General features: G+C 37.4%; 1 protein-coding gene across 2 annotated transcripts in view; it reads right to left on the bottom strand.

Moving 5' to 3' along the window:
* Positions 1 to 18051, bottom strand: part of LOC133579976 (organic cation/carnitine transporter 2-like) — a 42671-nt gene extending 24620 nt beyond the window's left edge. The window contains exons 1-4 of one of the 2 annotated variants that reach the window (XM_061934190.1): positions 17597 to 18051; positions 9559 to 9662; positions 3928 to 4082; positions 2832 to 3003 (exon numbers count right to left, since the gene is read on the bottom strand). In XM_061934190.1, the coding sequence (XP_061790174.1) occupies positions 2832 to 3003; positions 3928 to 4082; positions 9559 to 9662; positions 17597 to 18004 (839 nt within the window). In that variant the 5' untranslated portion in view covers positions 18005 to 18051. The remainder of the gene's footprint in view (positions 1 to 2831; positions 3004 to 3927; positions 4083 to 9558; positions 9663 to 17596) is intronic. The other variant, XM_061934182.1, reaches the window with a different exon arrangement.
* Between the last annotated feature and the right edge of the window lie 6055 nt (positions 18052 to 24106).

The following is a 24106-nucleotide window of genomic DNA, read 5'->3' as shown; positions in this document are numbered from 1 at the left end:
ATACAAGTACAACCCATTTATCATTTATTTACTAATGTTAAAATGTAATGTTAGCATGTATCTCACATAGCGAAGTTAGTGTTGCCAACCTAGCATTATGTTAAAAGGTAATGTTAGCATGTAGCTTACATAGCTTTACTAATGTTGAAATGTAATGATAGCATGTATTTCACATAGCGAAGCTAGTGTTGGTAACCTAGCATTATGTTAAAAGGTAATGTTAGCATGTAGCTCTAATAGCGATGCTAGTGTTGCTAACCTAGCATTATGTTAAAAGGTAATGTTAGCATGTAGCTCACATAGCGATGCTAGTGTTGCTAACCTAGCATTATGTTAAAAGGTAATGTTAGCATGCAGCTAACATAACTATGCTAATGTTGCCAACCTGGCATTATGTTAAATTGTAATGTTAGCATGTAGCTTACAGAGCTATGCAAGTGTTGCTAACCTAGCAAGTTGCATGATGTTAAAATGTAATGTTAGCATGTAGCTTACGTAGCTTTACTAATATTAAAATGTAATGTTAGCATGTATCTCACATAGCAAAGATAGTGTTGCTAACCTAGCATTATGTGAAAAGGTAATGTTAGCATGTAGCTCACATAGCGATGCTAGTGTTGCTAGCCCAGCATTATGTTACAAGGTAATGTTAGCATGTAGCTTACATAGCTTTACTAATGTTAAAATGTAATATTAGCATGTATCTCACATAGAGAAGTTAGTGTTAGTAACCTAGCATTATGTTAAAAGGTAATGTTAGCATGTAACTTACGGAGCTATGCAAGTGTTGCTAACCTAGCAAGTTGCATGATGTTAAAATGTAATGTTAGCATGTAGCTTAGATAGCTTTACCTATGTTAAAATGTAATGTTAGCATGTATCTCACACAGCGAAGCCAGTGTTGCTAACCTAGCATTATGTGAAAAGGTAATGTAAGCATGTAGCTCATATAGCGATGCTAGTGTTGCTAACCTAGCATTGTGTTAAAAGGTAATGTTAGCATGTAGCTAACATAACTATGCTAATGTTGCCAACCTGGCATTATGTTAAATTGTAATGTTCGCATGTAGCTTACAGAGCTATGCAAGTGTTGCTAACCGAGCAAGTTGCATGATGTTAAAATGTAATGTTTGCATGTAGCTTACATAGCTTTACTAATGTTAAAATGTAATGTTAGCATGTAGCTCACATAGCGAAGCTACTGTTGCTAACCTAGCATTATGTTAAAAGGTAATGTTAGCATGTAGCTAACATAACTATGCTAATGTTGCCAACCTGGCACCACACAAGGGTTAAATTGTAATGTTCGCATGTAGCTTACAGAGCCATGCGAGTGTTGCTAACCTCGCATGTTGCATGATGTGAAAATGTAATGTTAGCATGTAGCTTACATAGCTTTACTAATTTTGTTCAAATGTAATGTTAGCATGTAGCTCACATATATTTTCTAGTGGTGCTAACCTAGCATGATGTTAAAATGCAATGTTATCATGTAGCTCACATAGCGATGCTAGTGTTGCTAACCTAGTATGGTGTTAAAAAGTAATGTTAGCACGTAGCTAACATAACTATGCTAATGTTGCCAACCTGGCACCACACAAGGGTTAAATTGTAATGTTCGCATGTAGCTTACAGAGCCATGCGAGTGTTGCTAACCTCGCATGTTGCATGATGTGAAAATGTAATGTTAGCATGTAGCTTACATAGCTTTACTAATTTTGTTCAAATGTAATGTTAGCATGTAGCTCACATAGATTTTCTAGTGGTGCTAACCTAGCATGATGTTAAAATGCAATGTTATCATGTAGCTCACATAGCGATGCTAGTGTTGCTAACCTAGTATGGTGTTAAAAAGTAATGTTAGCATGTAGCTAACATAACTATGCTAATGTTGCCAACCTGGCATTATGCTAAAATGTAATGTCAGCAAGTAGCTCAAATAGTAGCGATGGTGGAGTTTCATTCTGCAATTATAAGTACAAAAGTATTAATAATATTAGTTATAATGATTAAAAAGGTAGGTTAGACTGCCATCTAGTGTCTACTTTTAGGTCTCTGCTGAGTAAAACGAGTAGAACATCAAAACAGTATTGGTTTTACAATTACGCTTTCGATTAAGGTGAAAATGGATCACTTGAAACTAGAGATGTCCGATAGTATGGGACTGCCGATATTATCGGCCGATAAATGCTTTAAAATGTAATATCGGAAATTATCGGTATCGGTTTTAAAAAGTTAAATTCATGACTTTTTAAAACGCCGCTGTGTGCACGGATGTAGGGAAAAGTACAGAGCGCCAATAAACCTTAAAGGCACTGCCTTTGCGTGTCGGCCCAGTCACATAATATCTACGGCTTTCACACACACACAAAGGGGTGTATATTGTAGCGTCCCGGAAGAGTTTGTGCGGCAAGGGGTTCTGGGTATTTGTTCTGTTGTGTTTATGTTGTGTTACGGTGCGGATGTTCTCCCGAAATGTGTTTGTCATTCTTGTTTGGTGTGGGTTCACAGTGTGAACTGTGTAACAATGTAAAAGTTGTTTATACGGCCACCCTCAGTGTGACCTGTATGGCTGTTGACCAAGTATGCCTTGCATTCACTTGTGTGTGTGAAAAGCCGTATATATTATGTGACTGGGCCGGCACGCAGAGGCAGTGCCTTTAAGGTTTATTGGCGCTCTGTACTTCTCCCTACGTCCGTGTACACAGCGGTGTTTTAAAAAGTCATACATTTTACTTTTTGAAACCGATACCGATAATTTCCGATATTACATATTAAAGCATTTATCGGCAGTCCCATATTATCGGAGATCTCTACTAAATAGTTCTCACCACCATAGCGGTATGTATATCAGTCCTGAGGCGGCCATGGGGATCATCAGCATCCTCCATGAGCGCAAAGCGTACGCCACCGGCGGCATAAGCATGTATCCTATGGCGGAGCTCATGAAGACCCCCAGGGAGCAGAAGACCACCCGAGCCTTGGAGTTGAGGATTTCTGTTCCTAAGGGCCAAACATTCACAAGTCACTTCTTACATATATGCTGATAGAGTGAGCTGGCATTAGCGTCCATAGCAGAATTGAATAGAATATAATGGACTTTATTGTCATTATATTTGCATATAACGAGATTAAGGACTCCAACCTAAGGTGCGGTAGTGGGAACAATTATGGGGTAAAAATGAATTACACAAGAAGTAATAAAGATAAAACTAAGAATTGAAATAAATAGACTACTATTAGGGATGTCCGATAATGGCTTTTTGCCGATATTCCGATATTGTCCAACTCTTAATTACCGATACCGATTTTAACCGATAGCGATATATACAGTCGTGGAATTAACACATTATTATGCCTAATTTGGACAACCAGGTATGGAAAAGATAAGGTCCTTTCCTTTTTAAAAAAATAAATAAATAAAAATAAGATAAATAAATTAAAAACATTTTCTTGAATAAAAAGGAAAGTAAAACAATATAAAAACAGTTACATAGAAACTAGTAATTAATGAAAATGAGTAAAATTAACTGTTAAAGGTTAGTACTATTAGCAGCACGCACAATCATGTGTGCTTACGGACTGTATCCCTTCCAGACTGTATTGATATATATTGATATATAATGTAGGAACCAGAATATTATTAACAGAAAGAAACAACCCTTTTGTGTGAATGAGTGTAAATGGGGGAGGGATGGTTTTGTTTTGGGTTGGTGCACTAATTCTAAGTGTATCTTGTGTTTTTTTATGTTGATTTAATAAAAAAAAATTTTAAAAACCCGATACCGATAATAAAAAAAAAACGATACCGATAATTTCCGATATTACATTTTAAAGCATTTATCGACCATCCCTACTAAATACTGTACAATATACAGAACAGCAGCCACAATCTGTGTTTTATAAAAAAAAATATCCATAACGTACCCAGCACAAAAGCGATGATGTAATTGGAGAACCCCCCTGCGCCTGCAAGGAAGAAAGTGAAAGTGAAGATCTCCCAATTGGGAGAGAATATCTGCGCCGTCACAGCAATCGTCTGAAGGAGCATCATGGTGAACAGGGCTGGCTTCCTTCCATATCTGTTTTTAGAAAGGCAGACACATTTATTTCCAAGGTGTCTCAAACCACAACTTCACTATGAACTCACCTACTCATATAGCTATGCTGATGTTGTTAAACTTGCATGATGTTAAAATGTAATGTTAGCATGTAGCTCACATAGCTATGCTATTGTTGCCAGCCTAGCATGATGGTAAAATGTAATGTTAGCATGTAGCACGCATAGCTATGCTATTGTTGCTAACCTAGCATTATATAAATATATAATGTTAGTATGTAGCTTACATAGCTATGCTATTGTTGCTAACCTAGCATGATGTTAAAGTATAATGCTAGTATGTAGCTTACATAGCTATGCTAGTGTTGCTAACCTAGCATGATGTTAAAATGTAATGTTTGCATGTAGCTCATATAGCTATGGTAAAGTTGCTAACCTAGCATGATGTTACAACATAATGTTGGCATGTAGCTCACATGGCTATGCTAGTGTTGCTAACCTAGCATGATGTTAAAATGTAATGTTAGCATATAGCTCATATAGCTATGGTAGTATTGCTAACCTAGCATGATGTTAAAATGTAATGTTAGCATGTAGCTCATATAACTATGCTGGTGTTGCTAACATAGCATGATGCTAAACTGTAATGTAATGTGGTAGCATAGCTATGTGAGCTACATGCTATCACAATATTATGTCACTCGACATACATTGCTTTTGGTCTCCCCTAGAGAGGGGGGGTTACCCACATATGCGGTCCTCTCAAGGTTTGTCGTAGTCATTCACATCGACGTACCTTATGTGGGCTCTGTACCGAGGATGTCGTTGTGGCTTGTGCAGCCCTTTGAGACTTTTGTGATTTAGGGCTATATAAATAAACATTGATTGATTGATTTAGCTCACAGCTCAGAGCAGGCTCTGACATAGATATGCTAGTGTTGTTAACCTAGCATGGTGTTAAAATTAAATGTTAGCATGTAGCTCACATAGCTATGCTAATGTTGCTAACCTAGAATAATGGTAAAATATAATGCTAGCATGTAGCTCACATAGCTATGCTCGTGTTGCTAATCCAACATGATGGTAAAATGTAATGTTAGCATGTAGTTCATATAGCTATGCTAGTGTTGCTAACCTAGCATGATGCTAAAATTTAATGTTAGCATGTAGCTCATATAGCTATGCTCGTGTTGCTAACCTAGCATGATGCTAAAATGTAATGGTCGCCTTTAGCTCACATAGCTCTGAGCAGGCTCTGTCATAGATATGCTAGTGTTGCTAATCTAGCATGATGTTAAAATGTAATGTTAGCATTTAACTCACGTAGCTACAGAGCTGTCAAGCCTCACGCTTTGAGCGTGACAGTCGTGCAATTCAACCCTTTCTCACGCCACACTCCACACTTTGCTTATATTTCCCCATTTAGTACTATATATTTATTTTTTTCATGAAAATAAACTTATTCCACAACGAAAACTAGTTTTTAATAAAATAGTGACAAGTTTTTTTGTTTTTTTTTCCAGAAATAATTATTAGCAATTGACACGGCAGTTAAATAGACAGAGGAAGCTAAAGCAACTTTTCAAAAATAACAGGATTTAATATATGAAATAGTTTATTTATTTATTTATTAGCCTTTATTTAACCAGGTAAAATCCCATTGAGATCAAAGATCTCTTTTCCAAGGGAGACCTGGCCAAGAGGGCAGCAGCAAGGTTACATTAAAAACAGTAAACAAATACATAAAACAGTTGAGACAATCTTTACAATAAATAAAGCAAGAAGTGTGCTGACATTTCTGTGGAAACCAACTTGCAGATAAGTATGCAAAGCAACTAAAACAGGAATAAACATGGAGATTAATCCCAGTTAAGCCGAAGTGAAAAGTATAGTTAAGATAGGGCTAAATAAAAAATGGGTTAGGGTTAGTTGAAATAAAGAAGGAAAAGGTAGGCAGTATTATAAAGGAATTTAGGAGTAATAAGAGGTGGTAATAGAACTAGGAAGGAGGAAGAAAGCATTACTAGTGATCAATGTAATCAAACAGAAAATGTCAAGCATGTATTAATACAGTGAAAGAAATATAATAGAGAAATAATGACTTGTAAGTTAGTAAAAGAGAAAGTTAGTAAAACACTGGATGATCTTTTAAGATTGCACTTGGAACATGCAAGCTAGAAAGCTATACATACATTTTAATCGCCATTAAAAAAAAGAAGGCGGCGGGCGGTCTCGGTGCCTCAAACTATCTCACACACAACTACCCAATTGTGTTCACTGTTGATTCACTGTTTCATCTGAAGTCTCCTTGTTAAAATGTAGTGTTTTAGGTCCTGTATTTGTTGCAGAGCTGTGTAACATTTATTTGCCTCTTCCCTTGGCTAGTCCACACTTGAAAAAGAGACTCAAACGTTAGTGTGTGTGTGTGTGTGTGTGTGTGTGTGTGTGTGTGTGTGTGTGTTTGTGTGTGTGTGTGTGTGTGTGTGTGTGTGTTTCTACCCCTCTTGAGGCATCAACAAGGAAAAGTACCTTCCATATGAGGACCGGTGAACAAGTCAGGACCAAAATCATGGTCCCAATGCAGAAAACCATTGCATCTAATAGAGAGCCAAATACTAGAGTCCGTGAACATTACTCCAAAGTCAGGATTTTTTGATGAATTAATGTGCATACAAAAATAAACCTTGACAGGTGAAGGCAGCAATATACAATGAAACAAGACTGCAGCTAAAGAAGGACTTCCCTATTCCCCCCCCCAAAAAAACCCGCCAGGTGAACAGCTGATTTTACGACTTCCGGTGCTGACGTAAGACAACCCGCGTTCCATATGTGACCATAGGATGAAAATATACACGACGGTACTAAGACTATAGTGGCCATTAACAGTTAGCTTCTACAGCTGGGTTGCCCATAGTGCGGCACAGGGGCCATCTGTGGTCCGTGCCTCCTTTGTCATCGGCCTTAAGCACATTTCAAAAAACAAAAAATAGAGATCTCATTTCCCCCCTTGGTGGTGAAATCTATCACAATTAGGGTGGTCCCAAAAAGGAGGGATTTTTCAAATTGACTTTGTGTCAGTTTTAAAAGTGCTCCCCCTCTGGTCAACATATGAATTAACAAGTGTGTGTAAAAATTTTAAGTGCTCCCCCTCTCGGCAGCATATGAAATAACAAGTGTGTGTATTTTCACAAATATTCATTTTTTTCTTGTAAAATGTTGACTTGCGTTGAGTAAAAAGACGACTTTTAAAATAACACTCCCAAATGAAACGTGAAATCCATCAAATTAATGTGGTCCCAAAAAGGAGGGATTTTATAAATTGACTGTGTGTCGGTTTTAAAAGTGCTTTTCTCCGGCCAACATATGAAATAACAAGTGTGTGTAAAAATTTGAAGTACTCCCCCTGGCCAACATGTAATAACCAGTGTGTGTAAGAAATTGAAATGTGCCCCATTTTGCTCAAAATAAAAAAATAATAAATAAATATGTATATAGAGACATACTGTAATAACTTCAAGTAAATAATAAAAAATAAAAAACAATTACAAACAAAAAATTTAACAACAAAACATTTTTACTAAAAGCAGTCTTTTTCTCACAATGTTTCGACTTTTTTATGATAAAATTGGGAACAATTTCTCATATTCTTTCTGTTTCTGTAATATTGCAATATTTATGGGTTAAATGATTACTTTTTTATGTAAAAGTATTACTTTTTAATGCAAAATGTCGACATTTGTCATATAAAATTCTGACTTTTATCACAGTATTGCCAATGTTTTTGTTGTTCTTGTAAAATAGTGAAATTTTTTTGAGTAAAATGATGACTTTTGTCATAATTTTGCCGAGTAAAATTCCGATTGTTATTATAATATTGCCAAAATGTTAAAGTTTTCTTATAAAATTGTGACTTTTGTCGAGTAAAATTACGACTCTTTTCATAAAATTGTCAAAATGTTAACCCTTTCTTGTAAAATTGCGACTGTTATTGAGTAAAATTCCAACTTCTATCATAACATTGCACAAATGTTCAGTTTTTCTAGTAAAAGTTTTACTTGCGGTGAGTAAAATGACGACTTTTATTATAATACTGCCAAAATTCTAAGTTTTTCTTGTGAAGTTCTGACCTTTTTCTTGTGAAATTCCAACTCATTTTTCACAACAAGCTTTTTCATATTTGCATAGTATGTATATATTATTAATGTTGTAAATTCAGATCAATCTTTATACATCTAAAAAGGGTGGTCCTAAAGATGTAGGCATTTTTCGGAGGTGTCAAGAAGGTAACAAACACAACAATGTGTGTGTGTGTGTGTGTGTGTGTGTGTGTGTGTTCATTATTTACTTCAATAACTTGTAAAAAACAATTACAAACAAAAAATTCAACCAAAAAAAAAAAGAACTAAAAGCAGTCTTTTTCTCACAATGTGTCAACTTTTTTCTTATAAAATTGCGAACAATTTCTCATAATCTTTGTTTCTGTCAAATTGCAATATTTTCTCGTAAAATTACTTTTTATGTAAAATTATTACTTTTTAATGCAAAATGGTGACATTTGTCATATAAAATTCTGACTTTTATCACAATGTTGCAATTTTTTTTTGTTCTTGTAAAATAGTGACATTTTTTGAGTAAAATTTCGATTATTAATAAGATATTGCAAACATTTTAAAGTTTTCTTATAAAATTGTGAGTTTTGTCGAGTAAAATTACGACTCTTTTCATAGAATTGCCAAAATTCTAAGCTTTTCTTGAGTTATTGAGTAAAATTCCAACTTTCATCATAATTGCACACATGTTCAGTTTTTCTTGTAAAATGTTGACTTGCGTTGAGTAAAATGACGACTTTTATTATAATACTGTCAAAATTTGCCAAACTTTTTCTTGTGAAATAGTGACCTTTTTCTTGTGAAATTCCAACTCATTTTTCACAAGCTTTTTTAAATTTGCATAGTATGTATATATTATTTATGTTGATAATACAAATCTTTATATATCTAGAAAGGGTGGTCCTAAAGAGGTAGGCATTTTTCGGAGGTCTTAAGGAGGTGACAGATACAAGCGTGTGTGTGTGTGTGTGTGTGTGTGTGTGTGTGTGTGTGTGTGTGTGTGTGTGTGTGTGTGTGTGTGTGTGTGTGTGTGTGTGTGTGTGTGGAAGAAAAAAGACCCAACACTGTCAGTTACAGACCTTGTAAGGGTCAATTTACAGCGCCTTACACTGTAAAACAGTATTCAATCAAACAGTGGACACAGTGCAGGGAGGACATCAGTCTTAAGGTGTAAATTGACGTTAAAACAAACCACATCGATAATAAAAAAAGGCCAACATTTTTTCTCACTCTTTTCATTTTCTGAAACTTGGTAGCCTCGGAGCTATCTGTCCCACTCCTTATCTGTCCCACTCCTTAATGTTCCGTTGTATGTGATATGAGGGCTGGCTTTCTTCCCTATTTATTGTTAGAGAAATAATTTTTAGCGCGTTTTCACCATGAACGCACCTGTCCGACATCTGGCCTGAGAGGAACGCTCCAACGAGCACCCCGCAGTAATGGATGGAGGAGGACAGTGGCAGTTTGTGTGAGTCCTCGCACACCAGGTCCCACTAAACAAGGGGCACAAGTCTTCATTAGGAATGAGTCACAGGTTGAGAAACACACAGTAGAAGTAGAAGAGCACACAGCTAGCCTTTTGCAACATAGCGCCATCTGCAGCATCCGTTAGGTCACTGCACCACTTTGCCCCAGTGCCACCAGACGAGCTCAAAGTTTCTCAAAAGATACACCAACGTACAGCCAGTTTTTCCTGGGCCGCACGCTGGACTTCCTTAAGATCTGCTGTGTAGTTTTTAAAGTAGTGACAAGTCTCCTCTGGTTACTAGTTAGTCAGGAACCTTGCATGTGACTGAAGCATTAAGGAGTGGGACTATACAGGACTAGCTGCAGTGTGCTCAAACAACCACCAGGTGGCATCTGTGAGCAGATAATACTGTACCATCTCTTTCGGTTTCTTTTGACCAATAGGTTTTTTTTTTACGTGCAAGGTAAAAAAAACAAAAACAAATTTACAATAAAAACAGGCAGCTCATTTAAAAAAATCTTACTGTAAAATGTATGTTTATTGTTTTTTTTAGAGCATATTACTGTAAATGGAAAAACAGTTAAACGTTTTTTAAACAGTAAAAAAATGACTGTGAAATGTACTGGGGGTTTTTTTCCGTAAATTGAAAAATGCTTTTTTATGGCAAAAATCGAGCAACTGGGCTGTCAGGTTTTTGTACAACCGTACATTTTACGGTGTATTACTGTAAATGGCAAAACGGTATGACAATTCAGTCTCAAAAATGTTACTGTAAAATGTACAGTGTTTTTTACAGCATATAATGTAAATGGAAAAACATTAGCACATTTTTCAATTGCCAGAATTTTACTGTAAATTTTATTTATTTTCTTTTTTAATGTTTTTTTAATGCTGGAATTTTACCATTAAAAAAAAGTGCCAGTCTTTACCTAAAAAACAACAAATTGTAGATTTTAAAGGCCTACTGAAACCCACTACTACAGACCACGCAGTCTGATAGTTTATATATCAATGATGAAATTTTAACATTGCAACACATGCCAATACGGCCGGGTTAGCTTAATAAAGTGCAATTTTAAATTTCGCGCGACATATCCTGCTGAAAACGTCTCGGTATGATGACGTCAGCGCGTGACGTCGCAGATTGTGGAGGACATTTTGAGACAGCATGGTGGCCAGCTATTAAGTCGTCTGTTTCATCGCAAAATTCCACAGTATTCTGGACATCTGTGTTGGTGAATCTTTTGCAATTTGTTCAATGAACAATGGAGACAGCAAAGAAGAAAGCTGTAGGTGGGAAGCGGTGTATTGCGGCCGACTTCAGCAACACAAACACGGCCGGTGTTTCATTGTTTACATTCCCGAAAGATGACAGTCAAGCTTTACCATTGGCCTGTGGAGAACTGGGACAACAGCGACTCTTACCAGGAGGACTTTGAGTTGGATACGCAGACACGGTACCGTGAGTACGCTTCCAAACATTTGATCGCTTGCCCGTACGTGCGTGCTGCTATGTGCATGTCACGTAAATAATTCAATGTATACACCCTGATGATTATCTTGTGTGATGACTGTATTATGATGATAGTATATATGATAGTATATATCTGTATCATGAATCAATTTAAGTGGACCCCGACTTAAACAAGTTGAAAAACTTATTCGGGTGTTACCATTTAGTGGTCAATTGTACGGAATATGTACTTCACTGTGCAACCTACTAATAAAAGTCTCAAAAAGTCTCACGTACGTAACTTTGGGGAAATATATGTGCTGTATGAACTTTGGGGAGGTGAACGGTACTTTGGGCTGTGGGATTGATTGTGTTGTGCAGGTGTTTGAGTTGTATTGGCGGGTTATATGGACGGGAGGGGGGAAGTGTTTGTTATGCGGTATTAATTTGTGGCATATTAAATACAAGCCTGGTTGTGTTGTGGCTAATAGAGTATATTTATGTCTTGTGTTTATTTACTGTTTTAGTCATTCCCAGCTGAATATCAGGTCCCTCCTGCCTCTCACAGCATCTTCCCTATCTGAATCGCTCCCACTGCCCTCTAGTCCTTCACTCTCACTTACCTCATCTCATCCACAAATCTTTCATCCTCGCTCAAATTAATGAGGAAATCGTCGCTTTCTCGGTCCGAATCGCTCTCGCTGCTGGTGGCCATGATTGTAAACAATGTGCGGATGTGAGGAGCTCCACAACCTGTGACGTCACGCTACTCGTCTGCTACTTCCGGTAGAGGCAAGGCTTTTTTATCAGCGACCAAAAGTTGCAAACTTTATCGTCGATGTTCTCTACTAAATCCTTTCAGCAAAAATATGGCAATATCGCGAAATGACCAAGTATGACACATAGAATGGACCTGCTATCCCCGTTTAAATAAGAAAATCGCATTTCAATAGGCCTTTAAGGTGTGTTACTGTAAATGGTGAAACGGAAATGGCAGCTCTGTTACCAGAATTTTACTGTAAAATGTAATGTTTTGTATTGTTTTTTTAATGAAAAGAGAAAAAAATATTTTTAATGTAAAATTCTGGCAACTGGGCTGCCAGTTTTTTACCACAAAAACAACAACCGTACATTTTACGGTGTATTATGGCAAAACGGTACGGCAATTCAGTCTAAAAAATTTTACTGTAAAATTTACTTTGTTTCTTACAGCATATTACTGTAAATTGAAAAAGAGTTCCAAATTTGTTTTACAGTTAAAAAAGAAATATATATATACTGTGAAATGTACTGGGGTTTTTTTTAACGTAAATTGAAAAATGCTTTTTTTATGGTAAAATTCTAACAACTGAGCTGTCAGTTTTTTGTTTCTTTTTACCATAAAAACAAAAAACATACCTTTTAAGGTGTATTACTGTAAATGGCAATGGCAGTCTCAAAAATGTTACTGTAACATACAGTGTTTTTTTGCAGCATATACTGTAAAAGGAAAAACATTAGCACATTTTTAATGGTAAAAGACTGGCAGTTCAGTTGGCAGAATTGTACATTAAAAAAACATTTTTGTCTTTTCATAAAAAAACAAAACAAAACATTACATTTTACATTAAAATTCTGGTAACAGAGCTGCCATTTTTTTTACTGTAAAACAGTGGAACCGTTTTACCATTTACAGTAACACACCTTAAAATCTACAATTTGCTGTCTTTTAGGTAAAGACAGGCAGCTCGGTTGTCGGAATTTTACTGTAAAATGTACTTAAAAATTTTTTTTTATTCGAATAGGAAAGTTTTTGGTTAGAGTGTCCGCCCTGAGATCGGTAGGTCGTGAGTTCAAACCCCGGCCGAGTCATACCAAAGACTATAAAAATGGGACCCATTACCTCCCTGCTTGGCACTCAGTATCAAGGGTTGGAATTGGGGGTTTTAAAAAAATATTCCCGCGCGTGGCAACCGCTGCTGCTCACTGCTCCCTCACCTCCCAGGGGGTGATCAAAAGTGATGGGTCAAATGCAGAGAATAATTTTGCCACACCTAGTGTGTGTGTGACTCTCATTGGAATTGTAACTAAACTTTAAAGTAGTAAGAAGTCTTCTCTGGTTACTAGTCACATACTAGTTGCATGTGACTGAAGCATTAAGGAGCGGGACTATACAGGACTAGCTGCAGTGTGCTCAAACAGCCACCAGGCGGCATTTGTGAGCAGATAATTCTGTACCATCTCTTTTGGTTTATTTTGACTAATAGTTTTTTTACATAATATGTAAAAAAACAACTACTTTTTCCAGTAAAAACCTAGCAGCTCAGTTTAAAAAATCTTACTGTAAAATGTACGTTGTTTTTTTAAATGGAAAAACAGTTCCAAATAGTAATCATGATTATTTTGATTGATATTGTAACCACAATCAATAACACGACTATTCACTAATTTGAAAACATGGGTATTTATTGTACCACCAAAACTCAACTTTGAATATAATTTAAATGAAGAATGGTAAATGGTCTGTATTTATATAGCACTTTAATATACTTGGAATGATACCAAAAGCGCTTTACATTATACAAACCCTGTTTCCATATGAGTTGGGAAATTGTGTTAGATGTAAACATAAACGGAATACAATGATTTGCAAATCATTTTCAACCCATATTCAGTTGAATATGCTACAAAGACAACATATTTGATGTTCAAACTGATAAACTTTTTTTTTTTTTTTTTTGCAAATAATCATTAACTTTAGAATTTGATGCCAGCAACACGTGACAAAGAAGTTGGGAAAGGTGGCAATAAATACTGATAAAGTTGAGGAATGCTCATCAAACACTTATTTGGAACATCCCACAGGTGAACAGGCAAATTGGGAACAGGTGGGTGCCATGATTGGGTATAAAAACAGCTTCCCAAAAAATGCTCAGTCTTTCAAAAGAAAGGATGGGGCGAGGCACACCCCTTTTTCCACATCTGCGTGAGCAAATAGTCAAACAGTTTAAGAACAACGTTTCTCAAAGTGCAATTGCAAGAAATTTAGGGATTTCAACATCTACGGTCTGTAATATCATCAAAAGGTTCAGAGAATCTGGAGAAATCACTGCACGTAAGCAGCTAAGTCTGTGACCTTTGATCCGGTACTTCGATCAGGCGGTACTGCATCAAAAAGCGACATCAGTGTGAAAGGATATCACCACATGGGCTCAGGAACACTTCAGAAAACCACTGTCAGTAACTACAGTTGGTCGCTACATCTGTGAGTGCAAGTTAAAACTCTACTATGCAAAGCGAAAAGCATATATCAACACCCAGAAACTCCACCGGCTTCACTAGGCCTTAGCTCATCTAAGATGGACTGATGCAAAGTGTAAAAGTGTTCTGTGGTCTGACGAGTCAACATTTCAAATTGTTTTTGGAAACTGTGCACGTCGTGTCCTCCGGAACAAAGAGGAAACGAACCACCTGGATTGTTCTAGGCGCAAAGTTCAAAAGCCAGCATCTGTAATGTTATGGGGGTGTATTAGTGCCCAAAGCATGGGTAACTTACACATCTGTGAAGGAAGGCACCATTAATGCTGAAAGGTACACACAGGTTTTGGAGCAACATATGTTGCCATCCAAGCAACGTTATCATGGACGCCCCTGCTTATTTCAGCAAGACAATGCCAAGCCACGTGTTACAACAGCGTGGCTTTGTAGTAAAAGAGTGCAGGTACTAGACTGGCCTGCCTGTAGTCCAGACCTGTCTCCCATTGAAAATGTGTGGCGCATTATGAAGCCTAAAATACCACAACGGAGACCCCGGACTGTTGAACAACTTAAGCTGTACATCAAGCAAGAATGGGAAAGAATTCCATCTGAAAAGCTTCAAAAATTGGTCTCCTCAGTTCCCAATACTGAGTGTTGTTAAAAGGAAAGGCCATGTAACACAGTGGTAAAAATGCAACGTGTTGCTGCCATTAAATTCTAAGTTAATGATTAATGATTTCTCAGTTCGAACATTAAATATTTTGTCTTTGCAGTCTATTCAATTGAATATAAGTTAAAAAGGATTTGCAAATTATTGTATTCTGTTTTTATTTACGGATTACACAACGTGCCAACTTCACTGGTTTTGGGTTTTGTAAATGCAAAAATTCTCACATTTATAGGTGCACCATATCTTTGGACAATTTTGACCAATAGTTTAAGTCAAAGCATAATAGTTTTGTAAATGTATCAATAAGTGTTTTAAGTATATTATGCTTGTGTAAGCTACTTTTTGAAACCTTTGTTTTGTTAGCGCAGTCAGACCGAATGTGGCGCACAGTTCTGTTATTGTGAAGGGGGGAAGTGTGCTGTTCTGAGAAGATTAGAGGTTGTTGGAACAAAAATAGAGAGAAAGATAGACATCTCAAGTTGCGTCTGCTTTCCTGTTTGTACATCCATTATGTTGTTCAAAACAACACAAGCAGATGAGATTTGTTGTGGGTGCATTGATTGTTCTTGCTAGTTTTAGCATCCTAGTTTAGTCGCTGTTTCAATTGGCCGTCTTCACATTGTTTAGTTCGGGACCTGTGTCGGGAATAAATAGACGGTCTCGGACACATTTTTTTTCCCAAACAAATGTTCCTTCTCCTCACAGTGACAGCATTTCACTTACATTTACAGTCGCGATCAAAAGTTTACATACACTTGTAAAGAACATAATGTCATGGCTGTCTTGAGTTTTTAATAATTTCTACAACTCTTTTTTTTTTTTTTGTGATAGAGTGATTGGAGCACATACTTGTTGGTCACAAAAAACATTCATGAAGTTTGGTTCTTTTATGAATTTATTATGGGTCTACTGAAAATGTGAGCAAATGTGCTGGGTCAAAAGTATACATACAGCAATGTTGATATTTGGTTACATGTCCCTTGGCAAGTTTCACTGCAATAAGGCACTTTTGGTAGCCATCCACAAGCTTTGACCTGAATTTTTGACCACTCCTCTTGACAAAATTGGTGCAGTTCAGCTAAATTTGTTGGTTTTCTGACATGGACTTGTTTCTTCAGCATTGTCCACACGTTTAAGTCAGGACTTTGGGAAGGCCATTTTAAAACCTTAATATATTGTGGCCAAACAGCTCAATTTTTGTTTCATCTGACCACAGAAATTTCCTCCAGAAGGTCTTGTCTTTGTCCATGTGATGTCAGATGAAACAAAAATTGAGCTGTTTGGCCACAATACCGAGCAATATGTTTGGAGGGAAAAAAAGGTGAGGCTTTTAATCCGAGGAACACCAGACCTACCATCAAGCATGGTGGTGATAGTATTATGCTCTGGGCCTGTTTTGCTGCCAATGGAACTGGTGCTTTACAGAGACTAAATGGGACAATGAAAAAGGAGGATTACCTCCAAATTCTTCAGGACAACCTAAAATCATCAGCCTGGAGGTTGATCCTCGGGCGCAGTTGGGTGGACAATGACCCCAAAAACACGTCAAAAGTGGTAAAGGAATGGCTAAATCAGGCTAGAATGAAGGTTTTAGAATGGCCTTCCCAAAGTCCTGACTTAAACGTTTGGCCAATGCTGAAGAAACAAGTCCATGTCAGAAAACCAACAAATTTAGCTGAAACGCACCATATTGTCAAGAGGAGTGGTCAAAAACTCAACCAGAAACTTGTGGATGGCTACCAAAAGCGCCTTATTGCAGTGAAACTTGCCAAGGGACATGTAACCAAATATTAACATTGCTGTATGTATACTTTTGACCCAGCACATTTGGTCACATTTTCAGTAGACCCATAATAAATTCATAAAATAACCAAACTTCATGAATGTTTTTTGTGACCAACAAGTATGTGCTCCAATCACTCTATCACAAAAAAAACAAGAGTTGTAAAAATGATTGGAAACTCAAGACAGTCATGACATTATGCTCTTTACAAGTGTATGTAAACTTTTGACCACGACTGTGTTTGTGTTAGCTTGTATTATCAATAAACACATTTAGCTTGTTGACAAAAATGTCTCCTTTATAAATAAATAAATATACATTTTAAATATGAATGAGGTAGATCCCCTCGACTTGGTCAATTGAAAAGTAGCTCGCCTGATAAAAGTGTGGGCACCCCTGCCGTAGGTGATTATGTAATCTCCCTAACTTTATATATTCATTGATATATTGTCATACATTTTATATAGCCATTTTGGGGATGATAATTTAAGGTAAATTTGTTGACGGTGGTGGATTTTGTCATTTGTTTTGTCTGTATCTACTAAAACAAAATACAAAAGATGCATTGGTGGGAAATGTCAGTGTTAAAAAGACGGGTTGATGGATGAGAATAAATCTAAAGGTCAGACAGTGTAGAAATGCACCTAATTGCGTGAAATATAGTCTTGATTAGCTGCATTTTCTTTCGTGGTTTCTGTCAGCTCAGACTTTGTACACAACTCTAATGAGAAGTCATTCCTTTGATGTCAGAGAAAGTGTTCTTAAAGATGCATCTTAGATTAGCTTCAAGACACCGACCAAAGCTCTCTGGCTCACCTCGGTGACAATGGTTGACTCGTAAATGTCTTTGCTGTACGTCCACCCGTCTCGACAGCCCTCCAAAGGTATCTCCGCCACATCCACCCCCACGTGTGGGACGATGGCATTTTCCGAGTAGTTCTTGACCATCGCCAGGTTGAGTCTGAGGCAAGAGCTGGGCTTCTCGGCGCCGTCCACCGTCTCCATGGGGATGGTCACGTTCCTCCACGCCTCGCTCAGGTTTGCGCTTTCGGGGATGTAGCACTGGTGAGGCGGCGTGTCGCCCACAAATACGATATAGATGCCAATGAAGCCATTGGGATAAATGCTTATGGCCAGCGCAAGGAAAACCCTACGCTGAAATGCGCCCCAGGGACCCAGAAATGATGTGATGCTATCATAGTCTCTGACTTTCAGGTCGTCCATTTTTAAAACATTTGTCTGTTTCTGAGTTGCTGTCTGCGCTGGTAAGAGCAACTGAAGATCACACACCTGAGGTTAAAGATTACATTGTTGCGTCATTAGTCTCGTTACACAGTTACATTCTCGTCTTCACTTATTATCTTCTAAGAAAATGCAGTACATGGACAATTGGCCTTGAATAATTTGTGCAAAGTATGTCAATCATTAACTTGATGCTGTAAAAGTGTAATAAATCTACTTTTAAAAGATCAGTTCTGTTTTCTAAGTCTTTAGTTTGTTGACTGGGATGTTCACTCCTCTTTTATTTAACCGCAAACTGTATCAGTGTTCAAATAACATCAATACTAGCTAAAATGTTTTGTCATCTCATCGAATTGAACGCTGCTGTGAGGATTGTGTATTCCATGTGCGAGGTGTCACTCCTGTTTTTTGTTGTTGTTGGCCAAACTATTGTACTGAACGACAAAGGGGACGTTGGAGAAGAACAAAGCTTGTTTATTAGACTTCATCTTCATTAACCAAACTGCTTTGTGTTTTATTTTGATATCAAAAAGTAAACGCCATGTTTTTTTTTCCATTACTTGGGTTTTTTTCATGTCACAAAGGTATTACCTTAAAAACCATTTGACACATCTTTTTGTTAATGTATAGTTAATTCCTATACGACATATTTCTGCTCAAACTCTTAATGGATCTGTCTCGATACATGTACATAACTTAAAAAATAAATAATAATAAAAATACCTCCCTCTATCAAAATGTAAAAATAGAGATGAAGGCATCATGTAATGACAAAAAGCTGACACTTTTATATTAATAATGCATTTTTAAAAAAGTTTATATATATATATATATATATATATATATATATATATATTAGGGGTGTAACAGTACACAAAAATTTTGGTTTGGTACGTACCTCGGTTTAGAGGACACGGTTCGGTTCATTTACGGTACAGTAAGAAAACAACAAAATATACATTTTTGGGTTATTTATTTACCAAATTTGCAAAATCTTCCACCAAAAATTTACTTCTTAGTGGAATATTTGATGTGAAGTAATCGGAACCTTGGATAGGTCAATAATTCATAATAACATTGATTTTGATTCAATATTATGTTTTGAGCAATGACAGTTTGAAAGAAAAAAAAACAGCTTTGTTTTATTAGTCAACATTGCAACTTTTTCTAAATTACATTTAACCTTTAAGCTTTTTTATTTCACTTTTTTTATGTTTTTGTTTATTTTAAGAGTATTTTTAGAATGTGCCGGGGGCCTTTAAAACATTAGCTGTGGGCTGCAAATGGCCTCCGGGGCACACTTTTGACACCCCTGCTATAGATAATAAAAAATCAAATCTGATAAATCTATGGATAAAAAGCAGAGCCTGGCGACGCATGCGCGATTATCATAACTCTCTCGCTCTCTTTGTCTCTGCCCCTCCTTCACCAATGCTGCTGCGCGCACAATTTGTTTTGTTTTTAACCCCTTCTTAACCCTGAACGTACATTGAAAATACACGCAACCCTAACTCAAAATGCCGGACATTCAAGGCATTTAAGAAACTCCGCCCTGACAGCTCCGCAAAAGAGGACATGTCCGGTGAAAAGAGGACGTATGGTGTGTTGTGCCGCGGTGTGCATTGTTTACACAACGTGCGGTACGCTACTTAATATGTCCGTGTGGAAACTCGTTCGGTACACCTCCGAACCGAACCGGAACCCCCGTACCGAAAGCGTTCAATACTAATATATATATATATATATATATATATATATACACTAGGGGTGTAACGGTACGGGTATTTTATCGAACCGTTTCGGTACGGGGGTTACGGTCCGGTGCGGAGGTGTACTGAACGAGTTTCCACACGGACATATTAAGTAGCGTACTGCACGTTGTGTAAACAATACTCAAAATGCAGGACACCTGAGGCTTCCAAGAAACCCCACCCTGACAGCTACGCAAAAGAGAACTCGACGCACGGCCAGTTTATCCCAGCCCGTTAGCCGCCAGCATGCCAGCAAAAGAGGACACGCCCGGCGAAAAGAGGACGCACGGCCAGTCTATCCCAGCCCGTTGGCCGCCAGCATGCCAGCAAAAGAGGACATGTCCGGCGAAACCGATCCAGGTCCTGACCACACGTCCTCCCCCCACTGGACATGCCCTCCCCCGCGGGGCCGCCCGGGCGGTGCACCCAAATGCCCCAAATGTCCGGCACCCCGAGCTATGGTTGCGTGTATTAACAATGGACATTCAGAGTTAAGAAGGTTAAAAACAAAACAAATTGTGAAGGTGCGCAGCTGCATTGGTGAGGGAGGGGCAGAGACAGAGAGAGCGAGAGAGTTATGATAAATGCGCATGCGTCGCCAGGCTCTGCTTTTTATCCATAGATTTATCAGATTTAATTTTTTATTATCTATAGCAGGGGTGTCAAAAGTGTGCCTCGGAGGCCATTTGCAACCCACAGCTAATGTCTTAAAGGCCCACGGCACATTCTAAAAATACTATTAAAACAAACAAAAACATAACAAAAGTGAAATAAAAAAGCTTACAGGTTAAATGTAATTTAGAAAAAGTTGCAATGTTGACTAATAAAACAAAGCTGTTTTTTTTTTTTTTCAAACTGTCATTGCTCAAAACATAATATTGAATCAAAATCAATGTTATTATGAATTATTGACCTATTACTTCACATAAAATATTTTTGGTGGAAGATTTTGCAAATGTGGTAAATAAATAACCAAAAAATGTATATTGTGTTGTTTTCTTACTGTACCGAAAATGAACCGAACCGTGACCTCTAAACCGAGGTACGTACCGAACCGAAATTTTTGTGTACCGTTACACCCCTAATATACACACACATATATGTATATGTATGCATGCATGCTTTGGAGCCCCTGCCTCGAAAGAAAATCATGTTTGCCTTGGTGCCCTTCTTACTTGTCTTGGTGCCCTAAAATATGAGCCCTCCTTTAAGGCCACACTTGCCTTGACCTTAAAAAGTTAAAATCCGAGGCCTGGGGTGACATATTAAATTATATGGTACAGTAAAAGTCCCATGATGATATCGGTAATGCTCGCTCCGATCATCCCTGTCACTGGCCACGCCACCTCCAATAATGAGCAGATAAATGTCAAGGGTCAACAGGATCCCTGGCGTCCGATACTTCTATAGTATAGTATGTACTACATCTGAGCCAACGATCAATTCGATGAAATGACAAAACATTTGCGCTAGTAATGATGTTATTGGAACTCTAACAAAGTTAACAGTTAAATTAAAGGAGGAGTGAGCATCCCAGTAAACAAACTCGAGACTTTATAAACAAGTTGTGGCAACGTTCCCGACATATCGCGTGCTCTGTCCCAGCACTTGACAAAAGGATGCCAGCTTCACGTTCAAAATGAATCTGCAACATCAAATATTGTTCTCCTCCAACAGCATCGCGCTATTAATCGCACACCGAGACTCCACGGAAGTAGAAGCGATTGAAATCAAGTGAAACTGTCATGTCTGTGTGATCATGTTTTGTTTTAGTCATGTTCGGTTTTGTTTTTGGACTTTTGTGCACTTTTGTTTGTTTTGTCACCATAGCAACCATTAGTTTTCACCTGTCACGTCACGCACCTGTTTCACGTTTGGAGTCACGCACCTGTTTTCACTAATCATGTCTGTAGTATTTAAGTTCATTGTTTTCAGTTTGTCTTTCTGGCGACACCCCGCATTCATACTCTCCACACACCCTTATGACCCTTGCTGCGCTTTTTCATGCCGTTTTCTCGTCCAAGTAAGTTTTCTTTATTCATGCCATAGTTTGCAAGTTTTGTTTCATTGTTCATAGTTTCTGCCGTTGTGCAAGTTTTGTGTTTATAGTCAAGTTTTGTACTTCCGCCCTTGTGCGCGCCTTTTGTTTGCTTTTTTTTTTGTAGTTATAGTGTTAAAATAAATCATGTACTCCCCTTCACGCCATTTGCACCTCGGGAGAACAAACCACGCCACAGTCCAAGTCATGACAGAAACGAAGCGATTAGCTCCGTTACCTCGAAAGGGAACATTTTCAAAGCGGAGTCCATGAAGTCGGCGCCATGTTTCCTGAGCCGAACGGCTCTAGTGCGCTTCAGTATTCAGGAAGTAAGCAGTTGCCTGAAATGCGTTAATAAATGACGGTTTTTCGGTAATTAAAAATGTAAACGGTGTTACTAACCGTCTGGAATTTTACCCCTGTCTATCAAGATACCGTTTATTGTTACATCCCTAGTCCATTAACAAGTAAAAAGTCAACGGCGGTCATGGCATGTTTTTGCCGTAAATGCTGGTCACTACGGATAGCCACAAGGGCAGTCGCGGCAAATGCCACGGTTGCCATGGTTAAATTCGAGCCCTGGTCTTGTGCCAAAGTAGATCTCTGACATGTTAGAACCAAATGAACCATCTTGGGCTTTGAGAACCCCAGGGAGTGTTCTCCTGCTGACATGTTAGAACCATATGAACCACATTGGGCTCTGAGAACCTCAGGGAGCGAATCTTCTGCTGGTTCCCAGAGTCAGAAACAAACATGGTGAAGCGGCGTTTCACTTTTACGTTCCTAAAATCTGGAATAATCTTTCCGGAGATGGTAGACCAGTGGTTCTCAACCTTTTTTCAGTGAACATTTTTTTAATTCAAGTACCCCCTAATCAGAGCAAAGCATTTTTGGTTGAAAAAAAGAGGTAAAGAAGTAAAATACAGTACTATGTCATCAGTTTCTGATTTATTAAATTGTATAACAGCGCAAATTATTGCTCATTTGTAGTGGTCTTTCTTGAACTATTTGGAAAAAAAGATATACAAATAACTAAAAACGTGTTGAAAAATAAACAAGTGATTCAATTATAAATAAAGATTTCTACACATAGAAGTTATCATCAACTTAAAGTGCCCTCTTTGGGGGATTGTAATAGAGATCCATCTGGATTCATGAACTTAATTCTAAACATTTCTTCACAAGAAAATAAATCTTTAACATCAATATTTATGGAACATGTCCACAAAAAATCTAGCTGTCAACACTGAATATTGCATTGTTGCATTTCTTTTCACAGTTCTTTTTGACAGACATTTTAGTGAGGGTCAAACTATCATGACATGGGGGAAACTCTGGGTTTATGGTAATGAATGGAATAGCCTACTTGATTTGATGTTCAGTTTATGAACTTACATTCATATTTTGTTGAAGTATTGTTCAATAAATATATTTATAAATGATTTTTGAATTGTTGCTATTTTTAGAATATTTAAAAAAAATCTCACGTACCCCTTGGCATACCTTCAAGTACCCCCAGGGGTACGCGTACCCCCATTTGAGAACCACAGTGGTAGACCATACCGTACCATACCAACTTTATTTATAAAGCCCTTTAAAAACAACTACAGTTGAAGAACAAAGGGCTGTACACCACAAAGAAATACAGGCAAAGGACAGACTAAAAAATAACATATAAAACAGAAGTAAATTACACATTGAAAAAGCAAATACAAATTATCCTAAGAACAATTTGTTAGATAAAAAGCAGTTAAAAACAGGCCTTAACGACGGCAATGTTTCAGGCTGAAAACACTTTTTTTTATTATGAGTATGACAAATTAAAGTATTTAATCTACACTCATTGATTTTAATTTGAACTATCATTGTTTTTATGTTGATTTTATTAATTGTAATTGTGATTATTTTTATGATTGTTTTATTTTCATTTTTACCTTCTTGTAATTTTCTGTAAATTACTTCTCCTTGTGTACAAATTGTGATCTATAAATAAACTTGTCTTGCCAACTAGTATATAAGAGCCATCCTCCTAGCTGTAAGGAAATAATGGAACTGTCAAAGTGTCAAGCTTGGGATGTTCATTGTGTTTTTATCTGTCTGGAAGATAGAACAGCTGATCAGTCCTGCTGACTCAGCCCGGTTATTGAACACCAGACTTTATAGTGCGCAATCTTTAAGGAGTGTTGTACTATACAGTTATTAGAGGACAGATGTGCTTAGTTGAGCAAATATGTTAACAAAAAAGCCTTTGTGAGGTTTCATCTGTTTTATTTACAGTAATTAAAGACCATTGAG

Source organism: Nerophis lumbriciformis, linkage group LG03 (genome assembly GCF_033978685.3).
Source record: "Nerophis lumbriciformis linkage group LG03, RoL_Nlum_v2.1, whole genome shotgun sequence".
Classification (NCBI taxonomy): Eukaryota; Metazoa; Chordata; class Actinopteri; order Syngnathiformes; family Syngnathidae; genus Nerophis; species Nerophis lumbriciformis.
This window is presented reverse-complemented; position numbering and strand designations above follow the sequence as displayed.